Source organism: Ochotona curzoniae, unplaced genomic scaffold, assembly GCF_017591425.1.
Source record: "Ochotona curzoniae isolate NIBS_2020 unplaced genomic scaffold, NIBS_Ocur_1.0 contig_2321, whole genome shotgun sequence".
NCBI classification, from domain to species: domain Eukaryota; kingdom Metazoa; phylum Chordata; class Mammalia; order Lagomorpha; family Ochotonidae; genus Ochotona; species Ochotona curzoniae.
In genome coordinates, this window is record NW_024465421.1 from 15695206 (window position 1) to 15722897 (window position 27692).

General features: G+C 51.6%; 1 protein-coding gene across 2 annotated transcripts; it reads right to left on the bottom strand.

Annotated features, from left to right (window-relative positions):
- Positions 1–717: 717 nt before the first annotated feature.
- Positions 718–27692, bottom strand: TMC7 (transmembrane channel like 7). Of its 2 annotated transcripts, none has more exons than XM_040973927.1 (16): positions 27622–27692; positions 17351–17594; positions 16326–16474; positions 14503–14670; positions 13508–13590; positions 11738–11883; positions 10252–10399; positions 8582–8755; positions 7962–8119; positions 6873–6990; positions 6454–6551; positions 4412–4598; positions 3971–4101; positions 3158–3313; positions 1793–1871; positions 718–927 (listed from the first exon to the last, which is right to left on the bottom strand). In XM_040973927.1, the coding sequence occupies exons 1-16, from the start codon at positions 27686–27688 to the stop codon at positions 859–861; spliced, it is 2175 nt and encodes a 724-aa protein (XP_040829861.1). In that variant the 5' UTR covers positions 27689–27692; the 3' UTR covers positions 718–858. The 2 variants fall into 2 exon arrangements, with proteins under 2 accessions (XP_040829861.1, XP_040829862.1); XM_040973928.1 differs by lacking the exon at positions 27622–27692 and adding an exon at positions 19432–19718.

The following is a 27692-nucleotide window of genomic DNA, read 5'->3' on the forward strand; positions in this document are numbered from 1 at the left end:
AAATTAAAATAAAAATATATGGGCCTGGCATGGTGGCATAGCAAGCTAATCTTCCCCTGTGGTGCCAGTTTGCCCTCCCCATGTGGGCAACAGTTTCAGTCCCAGCTGCTCCATTTCCAATTCAGTTCCCTGCTTGCAGCCTGGGAAAGCAGCAGAGGGCAGCTCAAGGCCGTGGCTCGTGGCTTTAGATGAGCTAGCTCTGGTCATTGTGACCACCTGGGGAGTGACCCAGCAAAGGAAGAGCTCCCTGACTCTCTGTAACACTTTCAAGTAAGATAACTCTCTCCTACCCTGCAAAAAAATAGAATGAAAATAAAAATTAAAAAATTTTTTTTCTTAAGTTTTTTTGGGAGTACAGTTTTGAAATCCTCGCACCATATAATACATATTTTGCATGGTTTTGAAGACTCTTCATATGTATGGATTTCAAAAATGGTTTGCATCAGTGTAGACTTGTCTCCGAATGCCATTTTACCACACACTTTTGAAGTGCCAGCCTCATAAACGGATGGCTCCTGGAGTCCATTCTTCATCTAACACTAGCAAGCTTTTCAAAAGGTTAGAATCTTTCTCAGCTTTCGTTGTTAAGAGTCTCATGACTTCCCAAGTGAGTTTTGGGTAGAGCCATCGCCAAGCAGCTGGTCTCCACATGCCTGAGCATGGCTTGCAATCTGCTTTTCTAAGCCACTAAACCTGAGTTATGAAAACACAGGCCATCCACGGCACACATAGTCACTCCCAGGAAAAGCCTAAACTCCAAAATAATATATATTTTAAAATGGTGGCTATCATGGGAGCATCAGAGTCCCCGAGACGCCGGCTCAGACCCATCACGTGGCGGCAGCATCTCCCGTCTGCCTAGCTGGGCCTCAGGTCCTGCTGGGCTTCTGTTAATTTCTGGATGAGATAGCGCTTGTCTCGGCTTTCCTGAAAAAAGGAAATGAGTGGCAAAGTAGATCTCGCATATTTGGGAACATACATCCCTTCATGATATGGACACCCAACAGATGGCGTACCAGGCTCAGGACTAAGAATTCCCAACTGTGGGCCATGGCCATGACTTCCCATCTGGTCTGCCCCTTTCTCCCTGTTCCCTCTAAGCCCGTGGTGCACAGCTTGGTTTTTCCAATGCGCTTCCAACTTCTACATAAACACTCTTTAGTGGAGTCCTATCACACGAAGAATGAAATAGAAACTTCCACCGCCAGCCCGAAGCCCACACCAGGACTCCAACAGGTGTGGTGATGTCTTCTTGCTTTTCCCCCAGTCATCCCTAACCCTTCAACCCCCCAGAAGAGCTTGCCTCATTCCCGGGTAGGGCAGGGCAGTGCACCCTGCCTCTTACACTGACCTCACTCCCTGACTGGGCCGTGCATCCTGCCTGCCTCTCACTGCTCACTAGGGCTGCGTGCATCACGCACGCCTCATGTCCAAAGTCACCTCCACAGAGACGCCTGGTGCAGCCGTCATCTATCAACGTACATGGTGCACGACCCTCGTCACCTAGCTCCCGCCTAGTCAGTCATGGTTACTGGCATTTATCTAACTATGTAGTGATTCTGCCTCACATGAAAGGGATGGATGAGCAACGAGGGATCATGGGAAGATGCGAGAAGCCCTGGACTTGAAAGCAGAGCTCACAGGAGACGGTGGTGTGCAGGTTGCGGGGGGGGGCCCTGCCAACTTGACTCCCCCAGACCACCTCCCCAGGCCGGGAAAAGTGCCACTTCTCATACAGCATCCTGGGTGAATGTCCCCAGCCGTGGCCCACAAGGCTGGCTTCCTCGCTTACCAGGGACAGCTGTTCTCGGAGCTGGTCCACCACCCGCTTGTGTGCTCCAGCTAAGGCGATGAAGTAAAACATAACAAGGCTGCGAGACAAGACGGGACAGGTCATCAGTGGCCACCTGGAAAACAGCACCACAGCTTGGCCTGCCCAGCTTTCCTTTTGTTAGCAAGCTCCTGGTTTTGGCCTGGCCCGGCCCCAGCCTTGTGACCATTTGAGGAGTGAATCAGCAGATGGACAAGTTCTCTGTAACTCTGCCTTTCAAAATAAATCTTTTTTAAAAGAAAGGAAAGAAGGAAGAGGTGGCTATATGGCTCAGTGATTAAGCTCAAATCCCTCTGGAGTGCCTGGGAGTCCTGTCTCAGCTTCTGATCCAGTTTCCTGTAAACGCGCACTGGGAGGCAGCAGCCAAGGACTCGAGACGTGGCTCCCTGTCACCCACGTGGCAGACCCAGACTGAGTCCTGGTCACCCTGACTGAGGCCTGGCCCAGCCCTGGATGATTGTGGTCATTAGGGGTTGTGAAACAGTGGATGGTAAGTCTTGATCTGTCTGCCTTTTAAGCAAATTAAAAAATCTATTAAAATATATATACATTTTTTTTTTCTTAAAGAAAATAAGAAAGCCCTCATCATTTTCAGGCGGAAGGAATGAGCCCAAGTTTTATTCAGTAGGAGCAGCAGAGCCTGATGTATATCTCCCGGGCCTCAGTTTCTGCATCTGCAAAATGGGGCCAATGGAGCAAACCCTACCAAGTGTGAATCTGAGAAAAAGAAGGCCTGTGACCACAGGGGAGAGGGGCAAGCACTGCGGAGGACCACAGCAGGCGACTCCATGTCCCGAAGGAGAGACAGATCCCTGTGCAATCCCTCTAGGCAGGGATGAGGAAACAAGGTTTCTAGAAGTACTGACATCAACACTTTTCCTCTGGAGGCCCTTGCATGCTCACAGGACAAGAATGATCTCCAGGCAGTCAAGTCAGAGTAGGTCAACATGACGGCCACCAGGGGGAGCCAGCCCCACCATGGTTGGGGCAACCAACAAGGATGGAGTACCTAGGGTGCACCTGCTGCCCCAGGAGCACGTTTCAGAGGCTCCCAACTTGTCTTAAGTGAGGTTTGCCTGTAATAGAGGGTCAGGAGTCAGCGCAGGTAGGAATCCGCCCATTTATTCACATCAGCATTGAGGCACCTACTCTGCATCGGCTGCTCTGCCCTCCACCCGGAAGCCTGTTCTGCTTTCCAACAGCAAGAGACTTTGTACCAACCTAGGTTGTCTAGGCGGGTGACCTGTCTAGATCTCGAAGAGACTACTGTGCCCATTTCAGAGACACGACACACCTGCCAGTGCCCCCGAGGGGCTGCTCACTCACCAAATGATCATGAAGAAAGGCACCGCAAAGGCCTCTGATGTGACTCCGTGGACCAAGGACTGCAGCGAGCTGGGGAAGGTGCTCACGGTCACGGGAATGACCTCCCAAGTGGTATTGTAGTTGGTGAAGGGTCCACAGGCTTTTGAGGAAGGGATGCTGCCCAAGAGAGACACAGGGGTTCAGGGCTCCAAGTGCTACCCAGGCTGTGTGCCCCACCGACCACCCCAGCATGCCCAGAAGATGTTGGTAACAATGGCCTGCTGGGATCCGTCTGACCACCTGAGCCTTCTGGAATGTTCTAGTCAGAAATGCTTATCCTAGGGCCGGTACTGTGGCACTGAAAGTTAAGTTACCACCTGCACTGCCTGGCCGCTCCACTTCCCATCCGGCTCCCTGCTAACGCGCCTGGGAAAGCAGCAGAGGATGGCCCACATATCTGCACCCCTGCTACCCACAGGGGGTCAGGACGGAGTTCTATGCTCCAGGCCCAGCTGGGACAGTCACAGCCATCTGGGGGATGCACCAGCAGACACAAGATCTCGCCCCCTGCCTCCTGAACTCTGCTTTTCAAATAAACAAATCTTAAAATAATAATAAAAGGGGATGCTTATCACATGGAGCATACTGCCTGATATTTAAAGTTTTACTGGCTTGCAGTCACATCTGTGTGCACATAGTCTCGCAAGGCATTCATGAGAACGCAGCATCTGAGCAGCCGCTGCTCGTGGCCTGGAAAGCCATGGTGCCCTCTGACCCAGAGGAGGAACGAGGACACAATGAGAGGAAACGTGGCAGGAAACACATCGTAGTTACCGTGTCATGCTGATTGTCAGCGGTATAATCGCCAAACACAATCCGATCAGCAGCACCAACAGGAAGAAGAAGTTAGAATTGGACGCTCTGAACTGCCTGGGCGAGGGTCTGCACGTGTAAAGCAGACTCAGCTGGGTGGAGAAAAGAAGGAAAAACAAGAGTGCTGAGTTTATTGTCTCTAAGAGGCTTCCTGCGCTGCGCTGACAATTCCAGCTTGCTGCTACCATGCGCGTGTGAAGCAGGGCGAAGTGGGTGAAGGCTCCAGGAGCTGGGTCCCAGCCAGCCACGTGGGAAACCTGGGTCTCACCTCCCGGCTTCTGCTCTGGTCCAGGCCTCGCCATTACAAGCCTATGGACAGCAGGTGGAAGTCTTCCCTCCCTAAGAACTCACTAAATATTTCAAGAAAGAGAAAGACTAGCCCCACACCATCCTCACTCATACCTCTTTCACATAAAAGATGACGATGAACTTTAAGGTGGCTATGGCGGGCAGAAGCGGAGAGAAGAAGGCCCCGATCCAGCAGATGGTCTGCCCGTACACGATGCCCAAGACGTTATCGGGAATGGCGAACTCCTGCTGGCCCCAGCACTCGATCAGCTTCCACGACGAGCAGTAGGTCACCAGGAGCCTGGAACACAGCAGACAGCTGAGCAGTCAGACTGCTGGTACCTGCGCAGGCCGGGAGCCAGGCCTAGGTCCATGCATCTCCTCGTGGAACGGGTAAGTCCTCAGGTTCGGAAGAAAATATCAAAGGGTCCATTTTCAATACAAAATGTTAAGTGGAGGGGCTGGTGCTGTGGCATGGCAGGTTAAGCTGCTGATTGGGTGGGCACCAGTTTGAGTCCTGGCTGCTCCGCTGCCATCCAGCTCCCTGCTCATGTTTCTGGGAAAGCAGTGCAGGATGGACTCATGAGTCCTCTTTTGCCACCATCCCCACAATGCCTCGATGGCACTTCCCCACAGAGGCCCCTCGTTAGCATTTTGGGAGCACAACCAGTACTCCCCCCACTTCCTGTGTCAAGGCACTTAGGTGTTCCTCGCTCACCTCACAGCCTGAATGGGACTTCTACCTATATTTAAATTCTAGGGATTGGCATCATGGCACAGAGGGTTAAGTCACCTCCTGCAATGCCTGGCACCCCCTATGAAAGCCAGTTTGAGTCCCAGCACTCCATTTCTCATCCAGCTCCCTGCTGGTGCTCTGAGGAAAGAAACGGAAGTGACCCGAGTGCTCAGGGCTCCTGTTACCCACATGGGAGACCCAGGTGGAGGTCCAGGCTCTCGGCTTCAGCCTGAGACGTCACTGTTGCCATTGGGGTGATGAACCAACAGATGAAATACATCTTTCTCTCTCTTCCTCTGCCTTTCAAATAAAGTGAATCTTACCAAAAAAAAAAAAAAAAAAGGAGGGCCTGGTGCAGTAGCTCAGTGGCTAAAGTCTTCACCTTGCATGTGCCCAGGATCCCATATGGGCGCTGGTTCTAATCCCAGTGCCCCCGCTTCCCATCCAGCTCCCTGTTTGGGGCCTGGGAAAGAAGTCAACAATGGCCCAAAGCCTTGGGACCCTGCACCTGCATGGGAGATCCGGAAAAAGCTCTTGGCTCCTGGCTTCGGATCAGCTCAGCTTTGCCCAATGTGGCCACCTGGGGAGTCAATCAGCAGATGGAAGAGCTTTCTCTATCTCTTCTCTGTATATCTGACTTTCCAATAAAAATAAATAAATATAAAAAAACCTCAATGTATAGTTTTAAAAATAAATAAATGAAAACTTCTACATATTGATAATTATGAAAATAACCTCATGAATATGATATCGTTAGACATGGTGGTTTCTTTTAACACTTGTTTTTAAGGGCTCATTGGACATCTGGGCTAAGCACAGACTGCCTTTCTTTCTGTGAGTAAAAAACTGCTTAAGCAAACACAGAAGAAGTTCCCTCTAGACTCCAGGAAGTGACAAGAATCTAAAACAACAACACGGTAATCATGGTCAGGATGGCAACAGTGAAGGGCAAAGCAGCTTAAGCCACCCCGAGACACTAGCACCCCCAACTGAGAGCCAGTTCAAATCTCAGCTGCTTCACCTCCGGCCCAGCGCCCTGGGCAGGCAGAGGATGCAGCCCGCTCGCTCGCACCCCCGACAACCACGTGGGAGACCCAGATGGAATTCCCGGACTAGCCAATGTCAGCACCGGGACTCAGCCCATTGGGAAATGAGAGGCAGCGCCACAGCCTGGGACTCCACACGGACCAGGCCTGCAGGCTGCCAAGGGGGGACAGCATCCTCACAGAAGCTTCAGCAAGTCCCGATCTCAGCGCTGGCTCCGCTCCTCACAGCGGCCACAGACGGAGCAGCTAACACCCTGTGGGCTGACTGCCTGCAAGCCGGCGCTCAGTGGATGTTGGGGCTGCCCTCGCAGGTGGAAGGGGAGCCTCCAGGCCCGGGGTGGGAGACAGGGGAGAAGGGCACCCCTCACACTTACTTTCTGGGAAAGTCCACAAAAAGCGTCACAGCCAAGATGATGATGAAGTCGAAGATCATTAGCTTGTACATTTCCTGCCCGACTTGGGTCTCCCAGCACTGAAACCAGAGATGGAGCGAGAAACTGAGAGATGCTACTTGGGCCACAGGAAGCCAGGACCCAGGGCCCCTCCCAACACTCCTTCCTACTCGGGAGCCTGCCACCACCACCTACAAGGATGCTGGCTGACGCTACGTCTCAGCACAGCACAGGCCTCGGCTTTCCAACCCCTGAGCGCTGCCTCCTGTGGAGCCACACCCATTCCACAGCCAGAGCCAGAGAGCAGAGCAACTGGGAAGCAAGCCCATGATCTTGACAGCTGTGCTCCTTGACCGTGAGGCTGGAAGCCCGGAACAATTCCCCCCACCCCTGTGGCTCACCGGGTACAGCTTCTGGTTGTAGCCACAGAGCTCACAGGGGCCGCCGTCGCAGGAGGTGATCTTGGAGCCCAGTGTGAACACCAGCACGCAAATGGTGGCCATCCGCATGAAGACGCATCTGCAGGGGAGACGGGGGAGTCCCATGGGGCAGGCTGGCAGAGGCCTCTATTCTCAAAACAGATGGGCACAAATTTTCCTCTGGAGATGACGAGAAAATGCTGCAGACTGAATGGTGGTGATGGTTACACACCACTGGGGATGTGCCCAGTGCCACCCCACTGTGTGCTTAATGGTGACAACTGGGACCTTATATGCCATGCACATTTTACTGTGGATTTTTCTTTTTCTTTCTTTTTTTTTTTTCTTAAGATTTATAGCAGGGCTGTTGGGACATGAACCCATATGGGATCCCAGCACATGCAAGGTGAGGACTTGAGCCGCTAGGCTACCACACCAGGCTCTACTATGGGTTTTTCTAAAGGCAGGAAAAGAACAAGCATTTGGAGCTGTGGGTAAGATGCCATTTGGGACAACTGAATCCAACATTCCAGTTCCTGGGTCCCAGTCCTTGTTTTATCCCCAACTCTAGCGTCCTGCAGACCCTAGCAGATAGCAGGTGGCAGCCCAAGCAATTGGCCCTTCCCACCTACACGGGAGACCTAGAATGAATGCTCAGCTCCCAGCTTCAACCTTGCCCAGGCCTGATGTTACAGGCATCAGGGGGACAAAACAGCAGGTGGCCAATCTCTGTCCCTCCGACCATCTGCCTTTCCAGTGAGTAACCATACAATCCAAGGACAGGAGAATAAAAACCAACTAAATTCTAAGATAATGCAGTCATACTAAACGTTCTATTGTCTTGAAAAGAACAACACTGAGTAGCATTTAATACTCCTCATAATACTGATGAGGAGGCTCTTGAGTCAGAGACCTCATTGTTTGTACAAACTGCATGGTCGTGGGGACTCAGGTTGAGGAGGACTCTCGGCTTGGCAGGACAAGGCGCCATCGTTAATTAACAATGTCTGCCATAGACAAGGAAGTGCCGAGGCAGCGGTGCGCTGAGCATGCCTGCCACCTTGGCATTACCTGAGAATTGTCAGGCGGATCTCGAAGCCCGGAGAATAATCCTCATAGTGGATGATCTTGGCAAAGATCATGGGCGTGATGAAGTTGGCCAGCGTGATCACAATGGACGGCAGGTACAGTATCAAGAGGTTCTCTCCAAAAACCATCTTGTCAATTTCCTAAGAGGACAGCAAAGCCTACCGGTCAGCGGCAGAGTAAGGGAACTCACAACACAAACACAGTGAACTGAAGGGAACTCGGCTGTGCTTGTCCACAACAACCACAACCACTTCTCACTCACTGAGGACTGTGAACATAAACCACCTCCCGCCTCGGGTCTCCAAACAGGGCCACGCGACCATGCTACCATGCATGAGCTCCACTGAATTTATGAAGGTGAAATAGAAAATCAGCCACACTTTCTGAGTGGCAATCTAAAGCATTCTCAAGAAGGAACAGGTAACTCAAACCCTTCATTCAACACTGACCCTTGCTGTTTTCAGTTCTCTGAGACATCAAGCCAACTTACATCCACACCTGCCCATAGAAACGATGATGGCATCTGCCTCCCGGGCTTAGCACGCACCTAGCATAGCGTCCAACCAGAGGGCCCACGGGACCGACTCGGGCGGAGTACTGACCTTCTTCATATGTTCCTGCGAGAAGACGGTTGCTATGTAGATGGCGTAAAAGCACGCTGCCAACACAGCCAGAACAATGCAGTTCAGGAATAGCCTCAACGAGTAAATGCGTATCGTTTCCTCTGAAGTCCTTTCTGCTATTTTCTGCCGTATTCTTTCTTCCTCCAGATCTGCCTGGGGACCAAAGAAAAGGCATCAGGAGGAGGCAGGAGATACTCGGCGCTAGAGCCTGGGAGACTTTTTCCAGGCCTGGCCACACTGGCATCTATTTCCCTCCCCTAAGATACCTTCCCAGACTAAGCTCAACTCAAGGGGTGCTTTGTCTGTCTTTCCTACTAGAGGTCTAAGCCAACATAAGCTCTTCAATGTCAAACTGCAATTGTGCTTTGCAATACACATAGAAACATAATCTACTTATGACATCACTTATAGTTAGTATATACTATTGATTCAACATGTAAGTGGCTTTCTCTCTGGCCCATCCCCTGTCTTTTGTTGTTGGGAAAGATTTTATCTATTTATTTAAAAGAGTTACAGAGAGGGAAGGAAGTAGGGAAGGAAAGGGGTAGGGGACAGAGAGTTTCCATCTGTTGGTTTACTCTCCAGATGGGCATACAGCATAAAGCCAGGAGCTTCGTCTGGGTCACCCGTGTGTGTGTGTGCACAGGTGCAAGTCCTTGGGCCATCTTCCACTACTCTTCCCAGAGTATTAGCAGGAAGGTGAAGTGGAAGTGGAGCAGCCAGGACATGAACTGGTACCCATATGGGATGCTGGAGCTGCAGGGTTGGCCTTCTATGCCACAGTGCCAGTCCTGAATATTTAGGCCAATTTAGGACAATTTGGTAGTCACTGTTTTTAATAAGAGAATTTGATCTGTTCATATTTGATTCCTTTATAAAGCTGATTTTCTTGTTTCTTCCTCCTTTTCAGGCAGGTTTATTCAAGATGCTCTTTTATTACTCCTCTCTCATTAAGTTGGAAATTCTCTGACTGTTTATGTTCCCTCCTCTCCATCCTATCATCCTGACATTCCCTCCTGAGTCTGTTTCTCCTGGTTTAAGCACTATTTATAAAAGGGCTCTCATGACTGGCATTGTGACATAGCAGAGTTAAGCTACTGCCTGTGGTGCCGGCATCCTATGTGGGCACTGGTTCAAGTCCCAGTTGCTCCACGTTCAATGTGGCTTCCTGCTAATGCACCTGGGAAAGCAACAGAAAATGGTTCAGGGCCTCTGAACCCATGTGGAAGACTAGGGAGAAACTTGTGGTTCCTGGCTTCGGCCTGGCCCAGCCCCAGCCATTGCAGCCATCTGGGGAGTAAACAAGTGCACAGAAGACATCTCTACTTCTCTTCTTCTCTCCCTCTCCCAGCCTCTCTAAGTCTACCATACAATAAATAAGTTTAAAAATAAATAAATAAATGGTTCTCATCAGGGAGCAGGAAGTGACCACCCCCCAGTTCCCTTCCCAGCCGCAGCTCACTAGCAGCACCGAATTCAAGCTATCAACCCCCAATACCCTGTTGGCTGCAGAGAGCTCTTGGAAACGAAACAAAGGGAGCTTGTGAAGCCTGGTCCCCGCCTAGCTCCTGAGCCAGCTGCCCAGCAGCCTCCCTGCAAGGCAGCATTTGGCGGTGGGACCCCGCCAGGGCGAGGCCCGCAGCACTCACTCGGAGCTCATACCGCAAGCTGCTGTGCTTCAGGTCTGCCGTGCTGCGGTTGGTGATGCAGAAGTCCCAGCCGGCAAAGATCTTGTTGCAATAGCTCTGGAAGTGCTCCTCGCTCCGGATCAGGTTGATTTTGAATCCTTCCACCGACCTGGGCCCAAAGCACAGATATCCCATTTATGGAAGTACAGGTCCATGTTTCCCCTTGACCTAAAATTGAAAAACTCAGATACAGTTGCACTTTGAGCTCATATTTCGGATCATTGTAAATCTATGTGGGAGGGTGGAAGTCAGTGTTTCCATGTAGTAACTTGCATCACAGTCAGGATAAAATCCAAATTCTGGAAGGTCCAGATCTGCCATTGTCCCAAGTGGCCACACACTGCCATTACTGAGCTGGCTCGCTTTCCTTTCCATCAGCTTCCAATCCTGCCTCGGGGTTTCACACACGGCTTGGATGGCTCTTCCCAATTCTGCTGGCTGCTTTCCTACCCTGACTTCAGTTCAAAGATCCCCTCCGGAACTGCTCATCTTCCCAGCTCAAATTACAAATCCCTCTACAACTCATCACCTCTAGGGCTCAAATTACAAATCCCCCACTTTTAAGTCAGTCCCTTCTGGTTCTTTCAAAGCAAAGAATCCAACCTGTGATTAGCTTACTGATCTTTTTGCAGCCAGTAGGCTGGAAACTTTAAATCCCTTGAGGGCAGGCACTCTGGCTGTCTTGTCAACTTCATAACCCAAATGCCTAGAACATAGAATAGCCAGCATGCCACCGGTGGATTCAAAGAATGAACATATCACTTCAGTAGTAAACAAACTATTTAGGGAACAGCTATTTAGGCCAGATGCAATTCTGTTGCACACGTTGTAACTTTTATTCTTTTAAACGCGAGTTTTCGTGGAAAATAACCACCCTGGAACTTGATGATTTGAAAAACCACCAAGTGCTTGGCAGTCAGTCACAGGCCTCTGAAGCCTAAGCAGGCTGCTTTTAGGATTCGCTGGTGAGGCGTGAAGACAACAGAAGTGGAAGGAATCATGGCAACTTATTCTCCCGGGGGCACAGCAGAGCACTTCCGGTGCCCACATGAGTAAGCTCCTGCCCTGGAATTTCAAGTCCAGTTGGTCTCAAATGGGTCTCAGGAATACGGTGTTTGATGAAGTGCAGGTTGAGCCACTCCAGCTGGAGATCTCAGGTTTTCAAGCTAAACCCACATTACAGCCAAAGAGGCTTAGACCCAGAGGGAAGTTTATTACACCAGGCCCAGGGAGTTGGGTAGCCCAACTAATGCCTTCGCTGACAGCTGGATAAGGAAGCCAGGGTTGCAATTCCAGCACCCAGGGCCCTGCAGTTACAACACTATCGCCAATCCCTCCCACAAGATCCCCCCCCAATTCCTGGACAATGGCTTCCAGAGCCCACCCCCACCACCCGGGCATACCACTGACTCCAGCCATGCAGGGGCACTGACAGGATAAACCTTACCTCTTCACTATCCAAAGAAGACTCAGGGCCAGGTAGGCAATGGTGCTCAACAAATAAGCCAGGGGCAGGTCATAGGTGAAGTTCTGAAATTTCACCCCATCAATGGTGTAATGTCCATAAAAGAGGCTAGTCTCCTCCAAGAAACCCTGAAACAACGCCAAGGGTGTGAGGTCAGACCAGGCCGCCCCAGCTGCTCACAACAGGAATCGACGGAGCAGTCCCTGCCACGAAGAACTCCCACTGCAGTGGCCTTGTTCAGCCCTGGTGATCCCGGACAGGGAACCAGCGTCTTCCCGGGAAAGATGAGTTAATTGTGGAATAAGACACTCATAGAACCTGAGCATCGAGGAAGCCCAGCAGAATCGCCAAAGCCTAAAAAGTCCGTGAGCACAGCATCAAAACAAACCAGGATTCAATGCAAAGGGACAAGTGCACATGTTACACACCGAAATCTATTGCTGAAAAATACAAAAGACAATCTAAACGACCGGGAAAGCATCCCAGGTTCGCGGATCAGGAGGTCCACACGCATCTATAGATTCAACAGACTGCCAACAAACATTTCAAACTGCTTCTCACAAAAACAATCTTCCAACAAATGTACTGACAACATGCAAAAAAAGTTGGACCCTGACCTCACATCACATATAAACATTAGTTTAGTGGCAAGCATGTGATGGTTGCCACGGTAACTGGAGGAGGGTGGAGCTTGCTTCCAATTCACATCCACATTGTTTTAACACATCCCCAGAGGGATGTCGGCCTAAGTTCATCCCTGATAGCCTGTGGAAGCCCTGGATGAAGTTCCAGGTTCCCACCTTTAGTCTGCTTAGTCCCGAGCTACTGCAGGCATTTGGGGAGGGAACCAGTGGATAGGAGATGGATCTCTCTCCTTCTCTATCTCTGCCATTTGAGTGGTTAAAAAATATATATCTATATTGTCCCCTGTCCCCCAAAACAAAAAGAACAATAGGCCTGGTGCAACAGCCCAGTAGCTAAATTCCTGTCTTACAGGCACTGGTATCCCATACAAGCACTGGTTCAAACCCTGGCTGCTCCACTTCCTATCCAGCTCCCTGGTTAGTGGCCTGGGAAAGCAGTAGAGGACGGCCCAAACCTTGGGACCCTGCACCAGTGTGGGAGACCTGGAAGAAGCTTCTGGCTTTGGTTCAGCTCAGTTGAACTGCAGCCTGCAATGCCAGCATCTCATGTGAGCTCCGCTGCAATCCAGCTCCCTGCTCACCCCCCTGGGAAAGCAGCAGCAGACGGCCAAGTACCTGGGCCCAACACTGGAGACTCAGATGGAGTTCAAAGCTCCTGTCCTTGCCCTGCCACTACGGCCATTTGGGGAGCAAACTAGCAGATACAAGACTTGTGTCTCTCTCGGTGTGTCAGTCTGCTCAAATAAATCAGTCAACATTTAAAAAAAAAAGCCATAATTTTCACCCTTATGATGAGGTTTTTCCATGTCAGAGAGGCACATTCTCTGTTGGTTTGCAGTCACACTCCCTTCTCCCGGTGGGAGAGGCTCAGTATTTTTATTGTAGGTCAATCCCAAGTTGGCAGAAACTAGGCCAAGGGCAAGGAGGCAAGGAGATAAAGCACATTTCCTGTTCAGAACAGCAGGAAACAGGCTGACCAGGTAACCACAAGTCTGTCTCCTTTCCCTGGGTCGACTTTGGCATTGGTTCCTCCTGCAGACATGCAGGAAGCTGAGCTTTCAACCAAGCAGTCTTCGATGCCAAGCAAAGGAGTGTGGGAAGGACTTACAGTGCCGGAAAGCAGGTCTATGATGTAACTGTAGAAGTAAATCAGCCCGGAGCTGCTGATCGGGTATAATGTGCACTGGATAGCTGTAAAAAATAAATAACAAGGGCATCGGCGGGATATCTGATGCTGCTCTAACTCTGTATTTATAAGCACGTGTGCACACATTCACATGTCATCCGTGTGAGAATTCTGCAAACAGTTCATGGGAAATGCATGCTATCTTGGTAAAATTATCCGAGGGCTGACAGTGGTATAGCACCCGAAGCCTCCATCTGCAGGTGCCAGCCTCCCACATGGGTGCCAGGTTGTGTTCCGACTGCTCCACTTCCCACGCAGCTCTCCGCTATGGCCTGGGAAAGCACCAGAGCATGGCTCCAATCCTGGGCCTCCTGCCCCCATGTGGAAGACCTGGAGGAGGCTCCTGGCTCCTGACTTCAGATGAGCTCAGCTCTGGCTGTTGCAGCCATTTGGGGAATGAACCAGTGAAAGGAAGATCTTTCTGTCTCTACTTCCCTCCCTGTAAAAAAAAATCTGCATTTTCAATATAAATAAATAAATCTTCTTAAAAAGTTATTTGAAAGTGTCACAATGAGAAAGAATCTTCTAGTATACTCACTGGTTTATTGCCCAAATGCCCACAATAGGCAGGAGTGGCAGAGTGACTTCATGGTCAAAGAGATGGGGCAGAAGGTTTGGGAGCCAGCACCACATGTGCCATGAATCCTTCTCCCCTGGCCACAGGGACTGGCAATGGTCCCGACAGAGGCTGCCCCATCAGCCTGGGATCCAGGGAGACAACTTTCAACCCTTGATGGACAAGAGCGAGAAACAAACCTTCAGAGGCAACAAGAGTTCTAGGAGGTTATTATTCGTGTGGCATAACCAATCCTAACAGCCAAACAAAGATGAGAACAAAGTTGCCTAGCAAAGCAGCACTGTGGGTGATCTCCCAGTGGAAAGAACAATCATCGTGGGAAACCAGGCCGCGGACTCACCTGTGTCTTTGAAGGGAATGAACACAAAAGTGCTGTTGGTGATTTTGTATTTGGTGAGTAAGATTGGCAGCAAAACCAACATAAAGATGATCAGAAATATCACCATATTCAGCAACACCAGGAATCGCAAGAAGGAGAAATAGGACTGAATTCCAGTGCCAAATTTCCCTGGAAAACAAGAGATGTGGCTATCACTGACCAGGACAGCTGGCCACTTCCCAGTATAGACTGATAACCCAGGCGGAGCTGAGGGTGGAGGAATCTCAGCAAGCAGAGAGAGGAAGAAATGCATTTCCCCACGGCTGGATTTCTATGCCCTCTTCCAAGCTCCTCACGGAGCTCTAGAACCAATCTTAAATTACGATGGTTTGAGAGAAGGTTTCCACCTTGGCACAATTGTTGACAGTATTTTATAGTTTCCCATGAAGAATTATTGCAATCTTTTTTTTTTTTAGCTATATGCTTGTATATCTGACATTTTGGGTGTTATAACTTGGATTGTCCAAAAAATATCAATTTCTAAATGTTAATTACTGCTATATAAAAATACATTAACTTTCAACAGCTTGTCTTTCTTACTTCATACATATAGCATAAGGTTCTCTAAAAAATTACATTATAATTCTTCAATTTTTCTTTTATTTTTTTTTAAGATTTACTTCTTCGTTTTAAAGAGAGAGTGATAGAGAGGGAAAGGCAGAGAAACAGATGTTTCATCTTTTGGTTTATTTCCCAAACGGCAGGGCTGTAATGGTCGTGGCTGGACAGGCCACAGTCAGGAGCCGGAACCATCATCCAGGTGTCCCATGTGGAAACAGGAGCCCAGGGACTTGGGCTGTCTTCTGCTGCTTTACCTGCACATTAACTGGATCAGAAGTGGGAACAGCCAGGACTTGAACTGGAATTGCAGTCAGGGGTTTAACCCGATGTGCTACAACACGGGTCCTTATTATTCCATTTGACTCCATTGCTCTACATTGGTTAGCACATCCAGGGTGACAGCTAGCACCTTCTGCTTCATTCTTAATCTCAGGGAGGTCCTGCTTGCGGAAAAACCTTTGTAGAATTTTTTCTCTACCAGATTAAGGGTGGCTCTAACCGGCATTGTGGTGTGACGGGTTAAGCTTGCCGCCTGTAACGCTGGCATCTCATGTAGGTGCCAGTTGGGAGTCCCAGCTGCTCCACTTGCAATCGAGCTTCCTGCAGGTGTACCTGGAAAGGCAGCAGACAGCCCCAGTACTTGGACCGTTGACCAACACGGGAGACCTGGCTGAGGCTCCCGGCTCCAGCCTGGCCTAACCCCAGCTGCTGGGCTCATCTGCAGCGTGAACAAGTACATGGAAAGATCTCTGGTTTTTTTTTTCTTTCTCCCTCCCTCCAACGCAAATGTGGGAAAGCAGCAGGTGTTGGAACAAGTAGACACCCACATGGGAGACCCTGAACTGAATTTCAGGCTTACAGCATCTCCTGGTGCAGCGCCAGCCATTGTGGTCATTTGAAGAGTAAATGAGCAGATGGGAGATCTCTTTCTATCGTTCAAATACAATGTTCTTAAATATATACAATATAACAGCAACAAGCACATTTGTGAGCATCGGCAGAAACATCCCGTGACAGTGCATCACAGGGATGCCTGAACATGGTACCCTAGGACACCTGCTGTTAACCAGAAGGGGCAGGTAAAGAGCCCAGGTCTCCCCTTGCTGGCAAAGACACAGGCTCCACGCAGCCCAAGTGCGGGCCATCACTCGTGCTCACAGTGGAAGGACACAGCCCGCCTGCACCCACAGCCTGTGCGGGGGAGGCCCGGGGGAGGGCAGCACCTTCTATGCTGCGGATGTCGTCCCGCCACAGCTCCAGGTGGGTGGTCATCTCGCGTGCCTTCTCCAGGAACCTCTTCCAGGACTTGCTGCTGTAGCGCTTCCACTGGTCCCACTCAGACAGGTACTTCATCTGGGTCTCCTGAATGTCCCTGCGTGATGAAATGATTGTGACGGTAACACCAGCAGCTTCAGCAAGCTTCAGCAACGACTGCAACCCCAGCCAAGGGCTGGGATACGTGGCTTAGGGACTGAGTGCCTGCATCAGCATCCCACACACACAGCTGGGGTTCAATGCTGGCTCTGCCTCCGATTTCCACCTTCCCGCTAAAGCACAACCTGGGAGGCAACAATATCAGCTCAAGTAATTGAATCTTGGGCATTGTGTGGGAAGCCTGTATTGGGTTCTTAGCTCTTGGCTTGGACCCTGACCCAGCCACAGCTATGGTTGGCATTTATTTATTTATTTTTATTCATTCATTTTTGGTTCCAGCACAGTAGCCTAGTGGCCTTGCATCTGCTGGGATTCCATATGGTTCCCAATTAGTATTCCAGCTGCTCTACTTCCCATCCAGCTCCCTGCTTGTGGCCTGGGAAAAGCAGCTGAGGACGGCCCAAAGCCTTGGGACCCTGCACTCATGTGGGAGACCCTGAAGAAGCTCCTGGCTCCTGGCTTCAGACTGGCTCAGCCCCAGCCATTGCAGCCACTTAGGGAAATGATTCAGCGGCCTGAAGATCTCTCCTCTCTGTCCTCTCTGTAAATTTGAATTTACAAGAAAAAGAAATAAAACTTTTAAAGCTGGAAGGATGCAAAGCCACAAGCTGGGTCCGCAAAAGGCTGCAAAGTCCCCACACACCTGAACCTACGACTTTCTTTTCTAACGTGCTGAGCTCTGCCATGTCTGGGTTGGCTTTGTGCCCACAGCCTGACTTAAGAAACAGAGTTTTCATTCTGTGAAGAATGCACTCCACGCGTCAAGTGCACCCCTGCCCGCAGTACACCTGCACGCTGGCTCGTGGCTGCCCACCTGAGTCTCCGCTTCTCCGAGATGTTCAAGGCGTACTTCCGGATGGACTGGCTGTTGAGGTTCTCCGCAATGCCCCCGTCCAGGTGGGAGCTGTAGGAGTCTGTCGGCTTCAGCAAGGTGCCACTCTGCTTGTCTCGAGCCAGGATGCTCGTCCTCCTTCGTGCCACTGAGCGGTAGCTCGGCAACTCTTGAAGGAAGTTCAGAGGCGGCGAGGAGAAGATGCTGGAGTCCAGAGAGAGATTCTCTGAACAGAGAGAAAAAACCCTGTCATTCACCCTGGCGAGCCTAGAAGCCAAGAAACAAGCACGCACAGGGGGGTCACAGGCATGGGTCAACGACAAAAAGCGTTTGGATCTCGTTCTGTCTGCCTTGACGGGGCTCACGGCTGCATCTGCTGGAGATGTGTTTCCGGCAGGGTGGTTCAGGTAAGTACAACATCTGGGGCAACATGTCTACCAAGTTTGCGCCTCCTCTGTCAAGTGGAGCTAGCAGCTGCTCCAGCGAGCCTTACACACTCTGCAGGGCCTAATCATGCTTGCAGTCAAACCAGGAAAAACACAAAGCACCATGCCAATGCGTGGCCCTAACAACAGCCACTTCCTGGGCATTTCTTCTATGCCAAGCATGGCATTAGCTGAATGGCCAGGCATGCGCTAGGGCCAAGAGTTCAGCCTCAAGGGGGCTTGCAGGTGCCATCCTGCCTGCAGCAGCTAGAACAAACCCACGCTAACCTGCTGGAGGATGCTGGTCCGGCCAAGGCCATTGCAGACCAGCCTGCAGTCCAGGGAAACCCCTTCCCAACACTCCCCAATACAAGCTGAGCACCCCATTTTTGACAGAAGACCAAATAGTCCTGGGACTTCCCAATGACATGTCTAGGCCCTTCAGGCCTGCATGATCTGACTCCATCTCCGTGGCTCCTCCGGCTCCCAGTAGACCCCCCCGCCCCCCCACGCTGCTATGATTGTTCAGCTCGCTCCTCCCCCAGCACCTCTGCAGGTGTTCCCTAGGATGAACCTGCTCCACTCTGTTCCTCTATGGACTACTCAGCAGCCACTTCCTCCTTGGCCTTGCGTCACCACACCGCAGCAGGTACCTTGTCACACACATTCCCACACCCAGCAAGCCCCTGACAGCCCTCCCCCCACAACCTGTAAACACACATTTCTGCAGTCATGCCAAGTCACTTGGCCCTCTTCCCCATCAGACTGGGAGTTCTCAGAGCGGCATGGGCTATGCTGCTGTCCTCACACAGGAAATGCTGACCAACAGATGGGTCATGTGAACGCATGGCACTGTCAACACGCTACTCTGTAGCAAGCGTGTGACTGGGGGTGCTAGCAACAGGGGGAACCCGCGTTCTTTCCACTGCAGCTTGGCCGTGGAAAGGGGCCTTGTGCCAAAAACGAGGGAAGCCACCTTTAAGATGGATCTTCCGTCTGACCGGATTTTTGTGGCAAGGAAGATGCATGTGGATGGAGGCAGAACTTAGGGGAACGAAGAGTGAGGCAGCCGTCAGTCCCACGAGGGGGTAGGGGGCGTGGAGGGCGCAAAGCTGCTCTGGCTTTCTGCTGGGAGCTCCACCACTTGGGTTTGGATCCGGCATCGTGTTTGCTAAGGTGGGGTCACTCCACCATCCGGCTAGGGATGAATGAATGGAAGGACAGTGGGGATTTGGGAGACAAGCATCCTGAGCAGGGGGACACAGGGGACAGTGGCCTGTCTAAAGACAAGGACACAGACTGCTGCGGCTAGAAGATAGGGTATGAACAAAGGTCTGGTCAGATGTCTCCCTGGGGTCCCCTGGGAGTCACACTCATGCTTCCATGGTCCCCTTGCCCTAAATCCAAGCTGAATACATGAACTGTCTCAAGGAAAGGATGCCACTGAGGGATGCTCTGCTGGCTCCAACTCCACATCTTCAAAGGACCTGGGGCAGCCTCCACTCTAGAGCCCTTAGAGCCCAGGGCTACTGCCTAAGAAGTCCGACAGCTCTCAGGCAGCCAGCTGGATTGGGGGAGCGAGAGCCACAGCCCCAGGTGTGCACCCCAGCTCCCGGGGAGGTAGGGGGGCATACTTACCAGGCATCGCCGAGAAGAGGCTGTCCTGCACACTCCGGCCCAGGCCGACATCATAGGCGGCGGCAGTGCGGGCCGTCTCCTCGGGGCCCTGCAGAACTCCTAATGCACAGAATCAGCAGAACAGAATCAAAGGGCCGAAGCCGCTCACTGCTGCAGGGCAAGCAGCTTGCTCAGCAACAAAAGGGGACGGGAGAATGCCAGAGGTGAGGTGGGATGTGGCCACAGACTGTGTGTATGTGTGTGCACACGTGTAACATGACTGGGCATTGCACGCTCTGTGTGTGTGTGTGTGTGTGTGTGTGTGTGTGTTGATTAACAAGGGCTCTGGTCAAACACGTCTTATCCTGAACGAGCTCACCTAAGGACTCACCACAGAGGACAGGACCCAGCATGCCAGCCCAGCTATGAGCCGTGGAGGCGGAGCTCTGGGGTGGCAGGCATCCGCACAGCACCTGCCTGCACTCCCTGGGCCCCAGGGCGGCCCTGAGAAGTGGGTAGGCGAGGCTTGGGAAGGGAGCCAGCAAAGGCGGCGCTCTGACACACACATATGTCATCTCCGCCTCACATGGATGCGCTGATGGCTAAGTTCTGACACGAGGGAACAGCAGTGGGGGTGCAGATGAACCCCGGACGCATATACCCGAGGCTCGGCCAAGAGCCGTGGGCAGGTCTGGTGAGTCTAGCTTACTCCCGGTTTCCCTGCCCAGCACATCCTGAGGATATGACTCCTGCTGCTAAGTCATCAGGGCTCATCACACAAACACTGGGGTGGGGCAGGGCCCTGGAGGCCAGGGGTCCAAGTGTGGAAGCCAGGCCACTCCTCCCTCTCAAGGCAACAAAACACTATTATGCACCAGGAGAAAAGGTCTTTTGAATAGAGACCAGCAGGGACCTACTGAATATTCAGCCACTATGATGAGGTCAGAGGTGCAGGACTGCAGCTGCAGGCTGACTCAGTTTCCAACACTGGCTGTCACTCAGGAGTCAGGCCATGCCCCGGGGATAGGAGGGTCAACCTGGCACCAGAATCTTTTCCGGAATGGAAGGTTGGAAACTAGAGGACCTCATCCATGTGACAGAGACAACAGAACATTTTAGAAACCATACCACAACACTGCCATCAGAGCCCCAGCCTGTCAACCAGGACCCTACGCTGGGCAGGGCTGGTGCTGAGCCTCCCACATACAATATTCCGCTTCCCACACACGGGACCATGGAAAGTCTGGGTAGAAAGGGACCTTGTGGATCACTGGGTCTAGGTTGTCCACCAGCTGCGGCCAGTGTGGTACCCTCTCTGACCCATGTTTGGGCTGGGCACCACGATCTGGGGAGGCGGAGCAAGGCTTATGGCTGCCACATAAACTTTACGGCCTTCTCCACTCACACTCGGCTGGGTCCCAAGTTCATCCTGTCAACTGATTCCTTGGGTGTGACCTTTTCTCTCCCCAACAGGCTGTATCCGCCTGTCTCCTACAGCAGGAGCCTGTCTCTCCACCACCACGGAACCCTCGAGGTCTAGTACAGAACTTGGGACACACATTTGGCTGCTCAGTGCATGCCTGCTCAACGAATGGATGAGCTCTGAATGAATCTGATGCTGAGGATACAGGCAGCCTACGCTCACCCACCCAATCAGAGCAGGTGGGCATTTAGCACAGCAGTTAGGACATCAATTGACACACAATTGGGTTACGGCTCTGCTTCTCGCTAATGCACACCCTGGCAGGCAGCAGGTGATGGCTCAAGTCCCTGCCAGCCAGGATGCAGATCCAGATTCCTGATTCCAAGCTAGCCCAGCCAGGGCTGTTGCAGGCATTTGGGAAGAGAAACGGCAGATGGAAGATCTCAGTCTATCTCTCTAGCTTGCAAACAAAGTGACAATAAATAAGTAAAAACTTGAAAAGGAATGAAAAGAAACTAGTAAAACACAGGGACTTGCGGGTAATGGCAACACTGACTTTCCCTGGAGAAGGTGGATGATGGCAGTGGAGTGATGACAGAATCCAGGGTTCCTGGGATCCCTCTGGCTACGCCCATCTCTAAGATACACAGGGCAGCAGGCTCTCATCCAAGCCAGGGCACCCTCTGTGGAATGCTCTGCCCTTCTGTATGGAAGGACACACACCATGTCTGGGCTGCCCAATAAGGGGAGCCCACTCCATCCACGGGGCGGGGGATGCTGACTCTCACACAACTGAACCATGGCTGAGGGAATGAACTCCACGGACACATATGGCTCATTTGTGGCTGCTGTGTGGAACAGTGCAAGGGAAAGGGCTCCTTCCTAAACGCCCATAGCCTGGTCTGCCAGGGGAGGAGCCAGACACCCTGGGAGCCGTCTGCCAGACTTCACAACAGCTGGCAGCACCTGTGTTGAGTCATGCCGGGGGTACCTGGGTGGGGCCTGGGCCTGGCCAGCTGGCACCCACGCTTTATGACCCAAGGAGTGGCCAGCCTTTGGGAGCTTTGGGTCTCAGCTGACTTTCAACCTAGGGCAGCAAGTTTCTTGATTGTTCTGTGTGACCTGGGATTCCCACTTGCAAAATGGGTACAACAGTTCCCAGGTCACACCACTGTGTTGAAGATTAGGTGGTTATCACGGAGGGCACATCAACAAATTCAGGGCAAAAAGTAATTCAGACAGGTGTATTTTGGTACAAAAAAAAAGTTTTGGAAATCCAAGTATGATTTTTTTCATGATATGCATTTTTCTTTTCTTTTTCCTTTTTCTTTTAAAGCTTTATTTTTATTGGAAAGGCAGATTTACGAAGAGAAGGACAGACAGAGAAAAAAAAATCTTCCATGCACTGATTCACTTCCCAAGTGGTCACAACGCTGGAGCTGAGCCAATCCTGGCCCAGGAGTTTCTTCTGGATCTCCCACACAGGTGCAGGCTCCCAAGGCTTTGGGCCATCCTCTACTGCTTTCCCAGACCACAAGCAAGGAGCTGGATGGGAAGTGGAGCACCTGAGACACAAACTTGTATCCATATGGGATCCTGGTGCATACAAGGCAGGACTTCAGCCACTAAGCTACGGTGCTGGCCCCTGCCTTTTTTTTTCTAATAAAGATTATTTATTTTTATTGGAAACATCTGCAGGTTCCCTCCCCCAAATGGTCGCAACAGCCAGAGGTGAGCTGATCTGAATCCAGGAAGCAGAACTTCTTCCAGTGTCCCATTCAAGTGCAGGGTTCCAAGGACTTGGACTATCCTCTGATGCTTTCCCAGGCACATTAGCAGGGAGTTAGACTTAAAGTGAAACAGCTGGGACATGAACTGGCACCCATACGGGCAGAGGATTAGCCTGCAAGGCCGCTGTGTTGGCCCCAATGATACACATTTTCTCTAAGACCTTTGACAGTTCCTGTATGCAAAGCATTTGCTATCAAAACAAATGTGCCTTTTAATTCTATCTTCCCTAACTTTTTAAACATTTTGATTTCTCTAAAAGGAACAAATCTCCTGTATTTCATGTACGCAGGTTGAAGAGCACACTGAACTGAAACGTGCTCTTTCTGAAGCGTTCTCATACGTAAAGTGCTTAGAGCTCAGCAAACCTTTTCCATGAGGAGCCAAGGTCAACCACTAACACCTGCAGTGACTGTTCAGCTCGGTCAATGTGGCAGGAAAGCAGGGACAGACGACCCATCAAAGAAGAGGCCTAGCTGTGTTCAGATAAAAGTTCATTTATGGGGGTCAGCGCTGCAGTGCCGCAGGTTAAGCCCCCTTTTAGGACCCTGGCATATCGGAGGGCTAATTCAAGTCCTGGCTGCTCCACTTCCAATCCTGCTGGAAGAACCTCAGTATCAAAATCCTAACCATTTGTTCATGGCTCATTGCTACTAAGAAACTGTGTGAGCTTGTAGGCTAAACGGCCTATGTGACTTTTAGCACTGATGGGTCCCAATTCTTATGAATCAAGACCTACCTAAGTCTGGTTATCTCACAAGTGGCTCCAAGTAATTAAGTGGGTGCTTCCCTTAGTTGCTGCAGGCATGGGCTGTCCAGCAGAGATAGGTAGGGAATGTGTGCTATTTCCCCTCACCTTGCAGACTATTATGAATTTCCTCTTTTCAAGCTATTGTGGACTGCCCCTATAAAAACCCTGTGAGTGTGCTGTTCAGGGTCACACTCCTGGTAAGGGGTGTTGGTCCCAGCCTGGCCGGCTGGCCGGTCAGTCAGCCAGCTGCCTGCTCTCCACCAAGAACCCAGGCTTGGATGTGCTGAGCTTCAATAAACCATCCTTGTGCACTTGGATCAACTTCAGACTCCTGGTGATTTCTGGGGATCTCAAAATCTGGACACAACATGCTAATGCTCCTGGGAAGGCAGTGGACGAAGACGACAGTGCCTGGGCCTCTGCCACGCACATGGGAGACCGAGATGGGGTTCCTGGCTCCTGGCTTTGGCCTGGACCAGCCCCTGCCACTGAGGCCATTTGGGGAATGAGCAACCAGATGGAAGACCTGCACACCTCCCTTCTTTTTGCTCTACCTTCCATATAAATCATGCTTTTCTAAAAATCCTTTATTTGCAAGACCGGGAAGCAGGCTGGGCTCAAGGTCACTTCTTTTCCTCTTCTATTTGGGTGGGGTGGGTAGGGTGGAGAAGGGAGGGAGACTAGGCCAGGACAGCTCAGCTGAAGGCCTGGGTGGTCCCAGACCCAAACAAAGCTCCTTTATAAAGCCATCAGAGTAATAAAAGTCCAACACCCCAGAGTTATTTCCCTCTTTTATCCCTCTCAATTCCTTACTTCCTGAAAAAACACACAGAAAAGCACTGAGGGCCTTTGGGCCAATCTGGGCCCGAGTTGCTGGGCGGAGCTGTCTCCTGCAGAGCCAAAAATATTTCAAGTGCAAGGGAGGGTCTCCAGGGAACTGCTCCAGCCTCAACCTGCCTGTGCACAGACTGGCTGGATTCAGAACTCTGCCTTACTGGAATATCTGTGCGAGGTTAAATACTGCAGGTCCAATAGTTACTTGTTCTCAATTAAGATAAGGCCCTTGCAAGCACCGGAATCCCATGTGACGCCAGTTCCTGTCCCAGCTGCTCCACTTCCCATCTAGCCCCCTGCTTGTGGCCTGGGAAAGCAGTAGAGGACGGCCCCAAAGCCTTGGGATCCTGCACCCGTGTGAGAGACCTGGAAGACGTTCCCGGCTCCTGGCTTCAGATGTGGTTGTTGTGGCCATCTGGGGAGTGAATAAGTAGATAGAAAATCTTTCTGTCTCTCCTCTTTGTAAATCATTTCAATAAAAATAAAATCTTAAAAATAAATAAATAAGGGATGAGACCAAGAGAGGCCCAAAGCAGAGGTGTTAACACCCAACAGTGTGTCTCCAGAGAGTACACCACATATACATTCATCAAACCTTAGCTGGTTAGGGTTATAGAAATTTCCAGTAATAACAGGACAACCAGGACTCAGAAGATGATACCCCAAAGTACAGCACTTTGGGTCTCTAAAGCAGCCCTCCAAAACCAGTTCTCACTGATGCCTCCTGTCCCCTGTTCTACCTGCTCAAACTACAACCGCTCTTGCCTTGCAAACATCCTTCAGACATTTTGCTGCCTCTCCGTGCCAGAGCTGTAGCCAGGAAAACTCTGTGACTTCCTTTGGTCAAGGGTCGATCATGAAGACCCCACCTCAGGGAGGGTCCTGCCCCGTTCAGGGAGCAGGGAAGGATGCCTTCCCAGGGAGGTGAGGTGGTGATGTCACTGCGTCACTGCATAGTTGAACAGACCTGTCTGTTGGCCAACAATCCCACTCCATGCACAGATAGAAAAGAACTGAATGTTGTCAGTCAAGCAAAAATGTGCAGAAGAGCGTTCCCAGGAGCCCCATTCACGGGAGCCCCAACGAGACAGAAGCAGCCCCAGTGATGCGGAAGCCACATCCAGGCAGGTAGCACTAACACCTGTTGCTACGCTCGAGCCTGGAAAACAGTGCTAAGTCACCAAGTCTGAGCTTCCTCTCAGACATCCACAGCAGGCACATATCCACGGACGGAGATCATGAGGTGGCTGGGTAGAGGCTGGTGGACAGGAAGATGTTCTGAAACTATCCAGAGGTGGAGGCTGAAGATCCTAAAGGCATGGAATTGGACACTCTGAAATGGTTGATGTGAATTACACCTCCATAAAAGACAGGAAGCAAGAGATGGAAGGGAGGGTAGGAAGGTAAGGGCTGACACTGCAGGAACAGCGGCTGAAGATGACCTCCCAGGAAGCATTCCTTTGAGGGAGGAGAACCCTGGAAATGGTTCACAAAGAGAAGAAGCCAGACAAGGTCCCATTCAAGAGTGCAGGTGCCAGGTGCCATGGGCAGGGTAGCTGTCAAGGACAGTGGACAGGGTGAGGTCTCTGCCCCTTGGAGGAGGTGACAGTCCAGGTGACAGCAGAAGCGAGCAGGGCTGGCCTCAGGAAGGGTGCACTGATGGGAGCTGCAAACCGCAAAGGAGCTGCGGTGCACCCTGGGCTCAGACGCCCGTAGACGTGGCTCTGGCTCAAGTCCTGGTTCAGCTCCCGACATAAGACAGTCCCAGATGTGTGTGCTTCTCAGGAGAGAGGGGGCGGTGACAGCGTGGGAGCAGAGACCCAGGGGAGGAGAAGGAGGAGGAGGAAGAAGAGGTTGTCTTTGGAGCTCAGAGACAATTACAAGCCAGGCAAAAATAGCAGCTGATGCCAAGGTCCCGAGTATATGGAAGGATGGGAAGACAGCCAGGGCAGGGGAGGGGTGCTAAGTGATAATGGCTTTAAGATGCTGGCTGGGGTTGAAGCATCCGGCCTTGTCAGTTGCCAGGGAAGATTCTGGAACTTTGAGAAGCCATTACAAAGTTCAGATGAAGCAGGGAGTGACCTGTTTTATCAGGCAGAAGGATGAACGGTTCCATCCTTAGAGCCACACCCTCGTGGTCCCTTGCCCCTACCCAACCTTCCTCCCATGACTGGGCAGCGACCGTGGACACAAAGTGACAGTCACAGTCCCTACTAAGCCTCCCATCCAGGTCAGTGGGTTCAAGGTCAAAAAATCATCTTTTGTGCCCGCAGCAGGACCAGTCGCCAGCAGCACAAACACTGAGCTGGACGGCGGCCACTGTGAGCCCCACTTGGGGGTCTGTTCTCTGGTTCCTGAGCATTTGGCTGGAATTTGGGGGGGTCCCTTCCAGTCTTTCCCCATTTACACACCGGGGGGCAGGGGAGGGTAAATACAAGAGTAAATATAAGATTTACTCTAAATTCTTGGTTAACATTTCTGTTCTCAGAGATGAAGAAAATGCCACAGACACCACCGGGCAGCATGGCCTTGTGTCCGGTTCAGGGCAATGGGAAAACAGCAGGCGCAATTTTTCTCTCCGGACTGGGTAACGGCTGTACCTATGCAGGTAAAAATCCACGTTGGTGTTTTTTCTGGGTTTTACCCAATAAAAAATAAATAAAAGGATTGCAATATATTTGGAAACAAAGAAACTCCCATACTTTGGTTTACTTCTCAAACGCTCCCCAAAGGAGCAGGGAACTCAGACCAGGTCTCCCACATGGGTGGCAGGACCCAACAACCCAAGCCGTGTCACCTGCTGCTCCCAGCACGCGGAACCCGGAGCCTCTATTCCAGCAGCACCCGCTCACACAGGATCTGAGCGGCTCAGCCACAACGCCCGAAGGCCTGCCGCAGGCTACCACTGACTGTGCCTCTCTTTGAACTTGGCACCGCGCTAGGCTGATCTCACCACCAGCCTATGCCCACTTACTCCTGAAGAATCCCAGGCTCCGAAAGGCCGGGCCGCTTATCAAAACAGAAGCCGGCTTCATTTCGGCATGCTGGTAAATACAGCTTGCGGAGAACGGGAGGCGCGCCTCACGCAAGCCTAGCACTGGAGCGGCGCTATCTCCTAACACACAACATTGTTTTTTAAGCGGCTGCCCGAGGAATCCTCGCCTGTACCCTGTCAGGCAAACCCACCTCGGCCCGGGTTGCCATGCTGGAGCCCCTTTGGGGGTTAGGGCAGGCTTCCTCTGGTCCGGCAGGGATGGACAGAGAGGGAAGGCAGGAATCACAAGGAGCGCGCTCCCCCCACCTGCTTTGCCCTGGGGCACGCGGAGTCGGGAAGGCACCGCGGCCGCTCCCAGCCTCGGGCACCTGGTGCCCGCCGTGCGCCCCCGGCCACCGTGCGCCCTCGCCACCGTCCTACCTTGGTGGACGCTCGCCCGTCGGCTGGGCCTGCCCAGCGGGAGCGCACTGGCTCCAGACTCGCTCATGGCC

What these genes read in the sequence shown, in the direction of transcription:
- TMC7 (XM_040973927.1), bottom strand. Translation starts at nt 27,688, where the DNA reads ATGAGCGAGTCTGGAGCCAGTGCGCTCCCGCTGGGCAGGCCCAGCCGA. An exon ending in GCTTGCGGTATGAGCTCCGA is followed by an intron (nt 8,756 to 10,251) that starts GTGAGTGCTGCG and finishes TTTGGTCCCCAG; the next exon opens with GCAGATCTGGAGGAAGAAAG. An exon ending in TTTGTGGACTTTCCCAGAAA is followed by an intron (nt 4,599 to 6,453) that starts GTAAGTGTGAGG and finishes GCTGTGTTCCAG; the next exon opens with GCTCCTGGTGACCTACTGCT.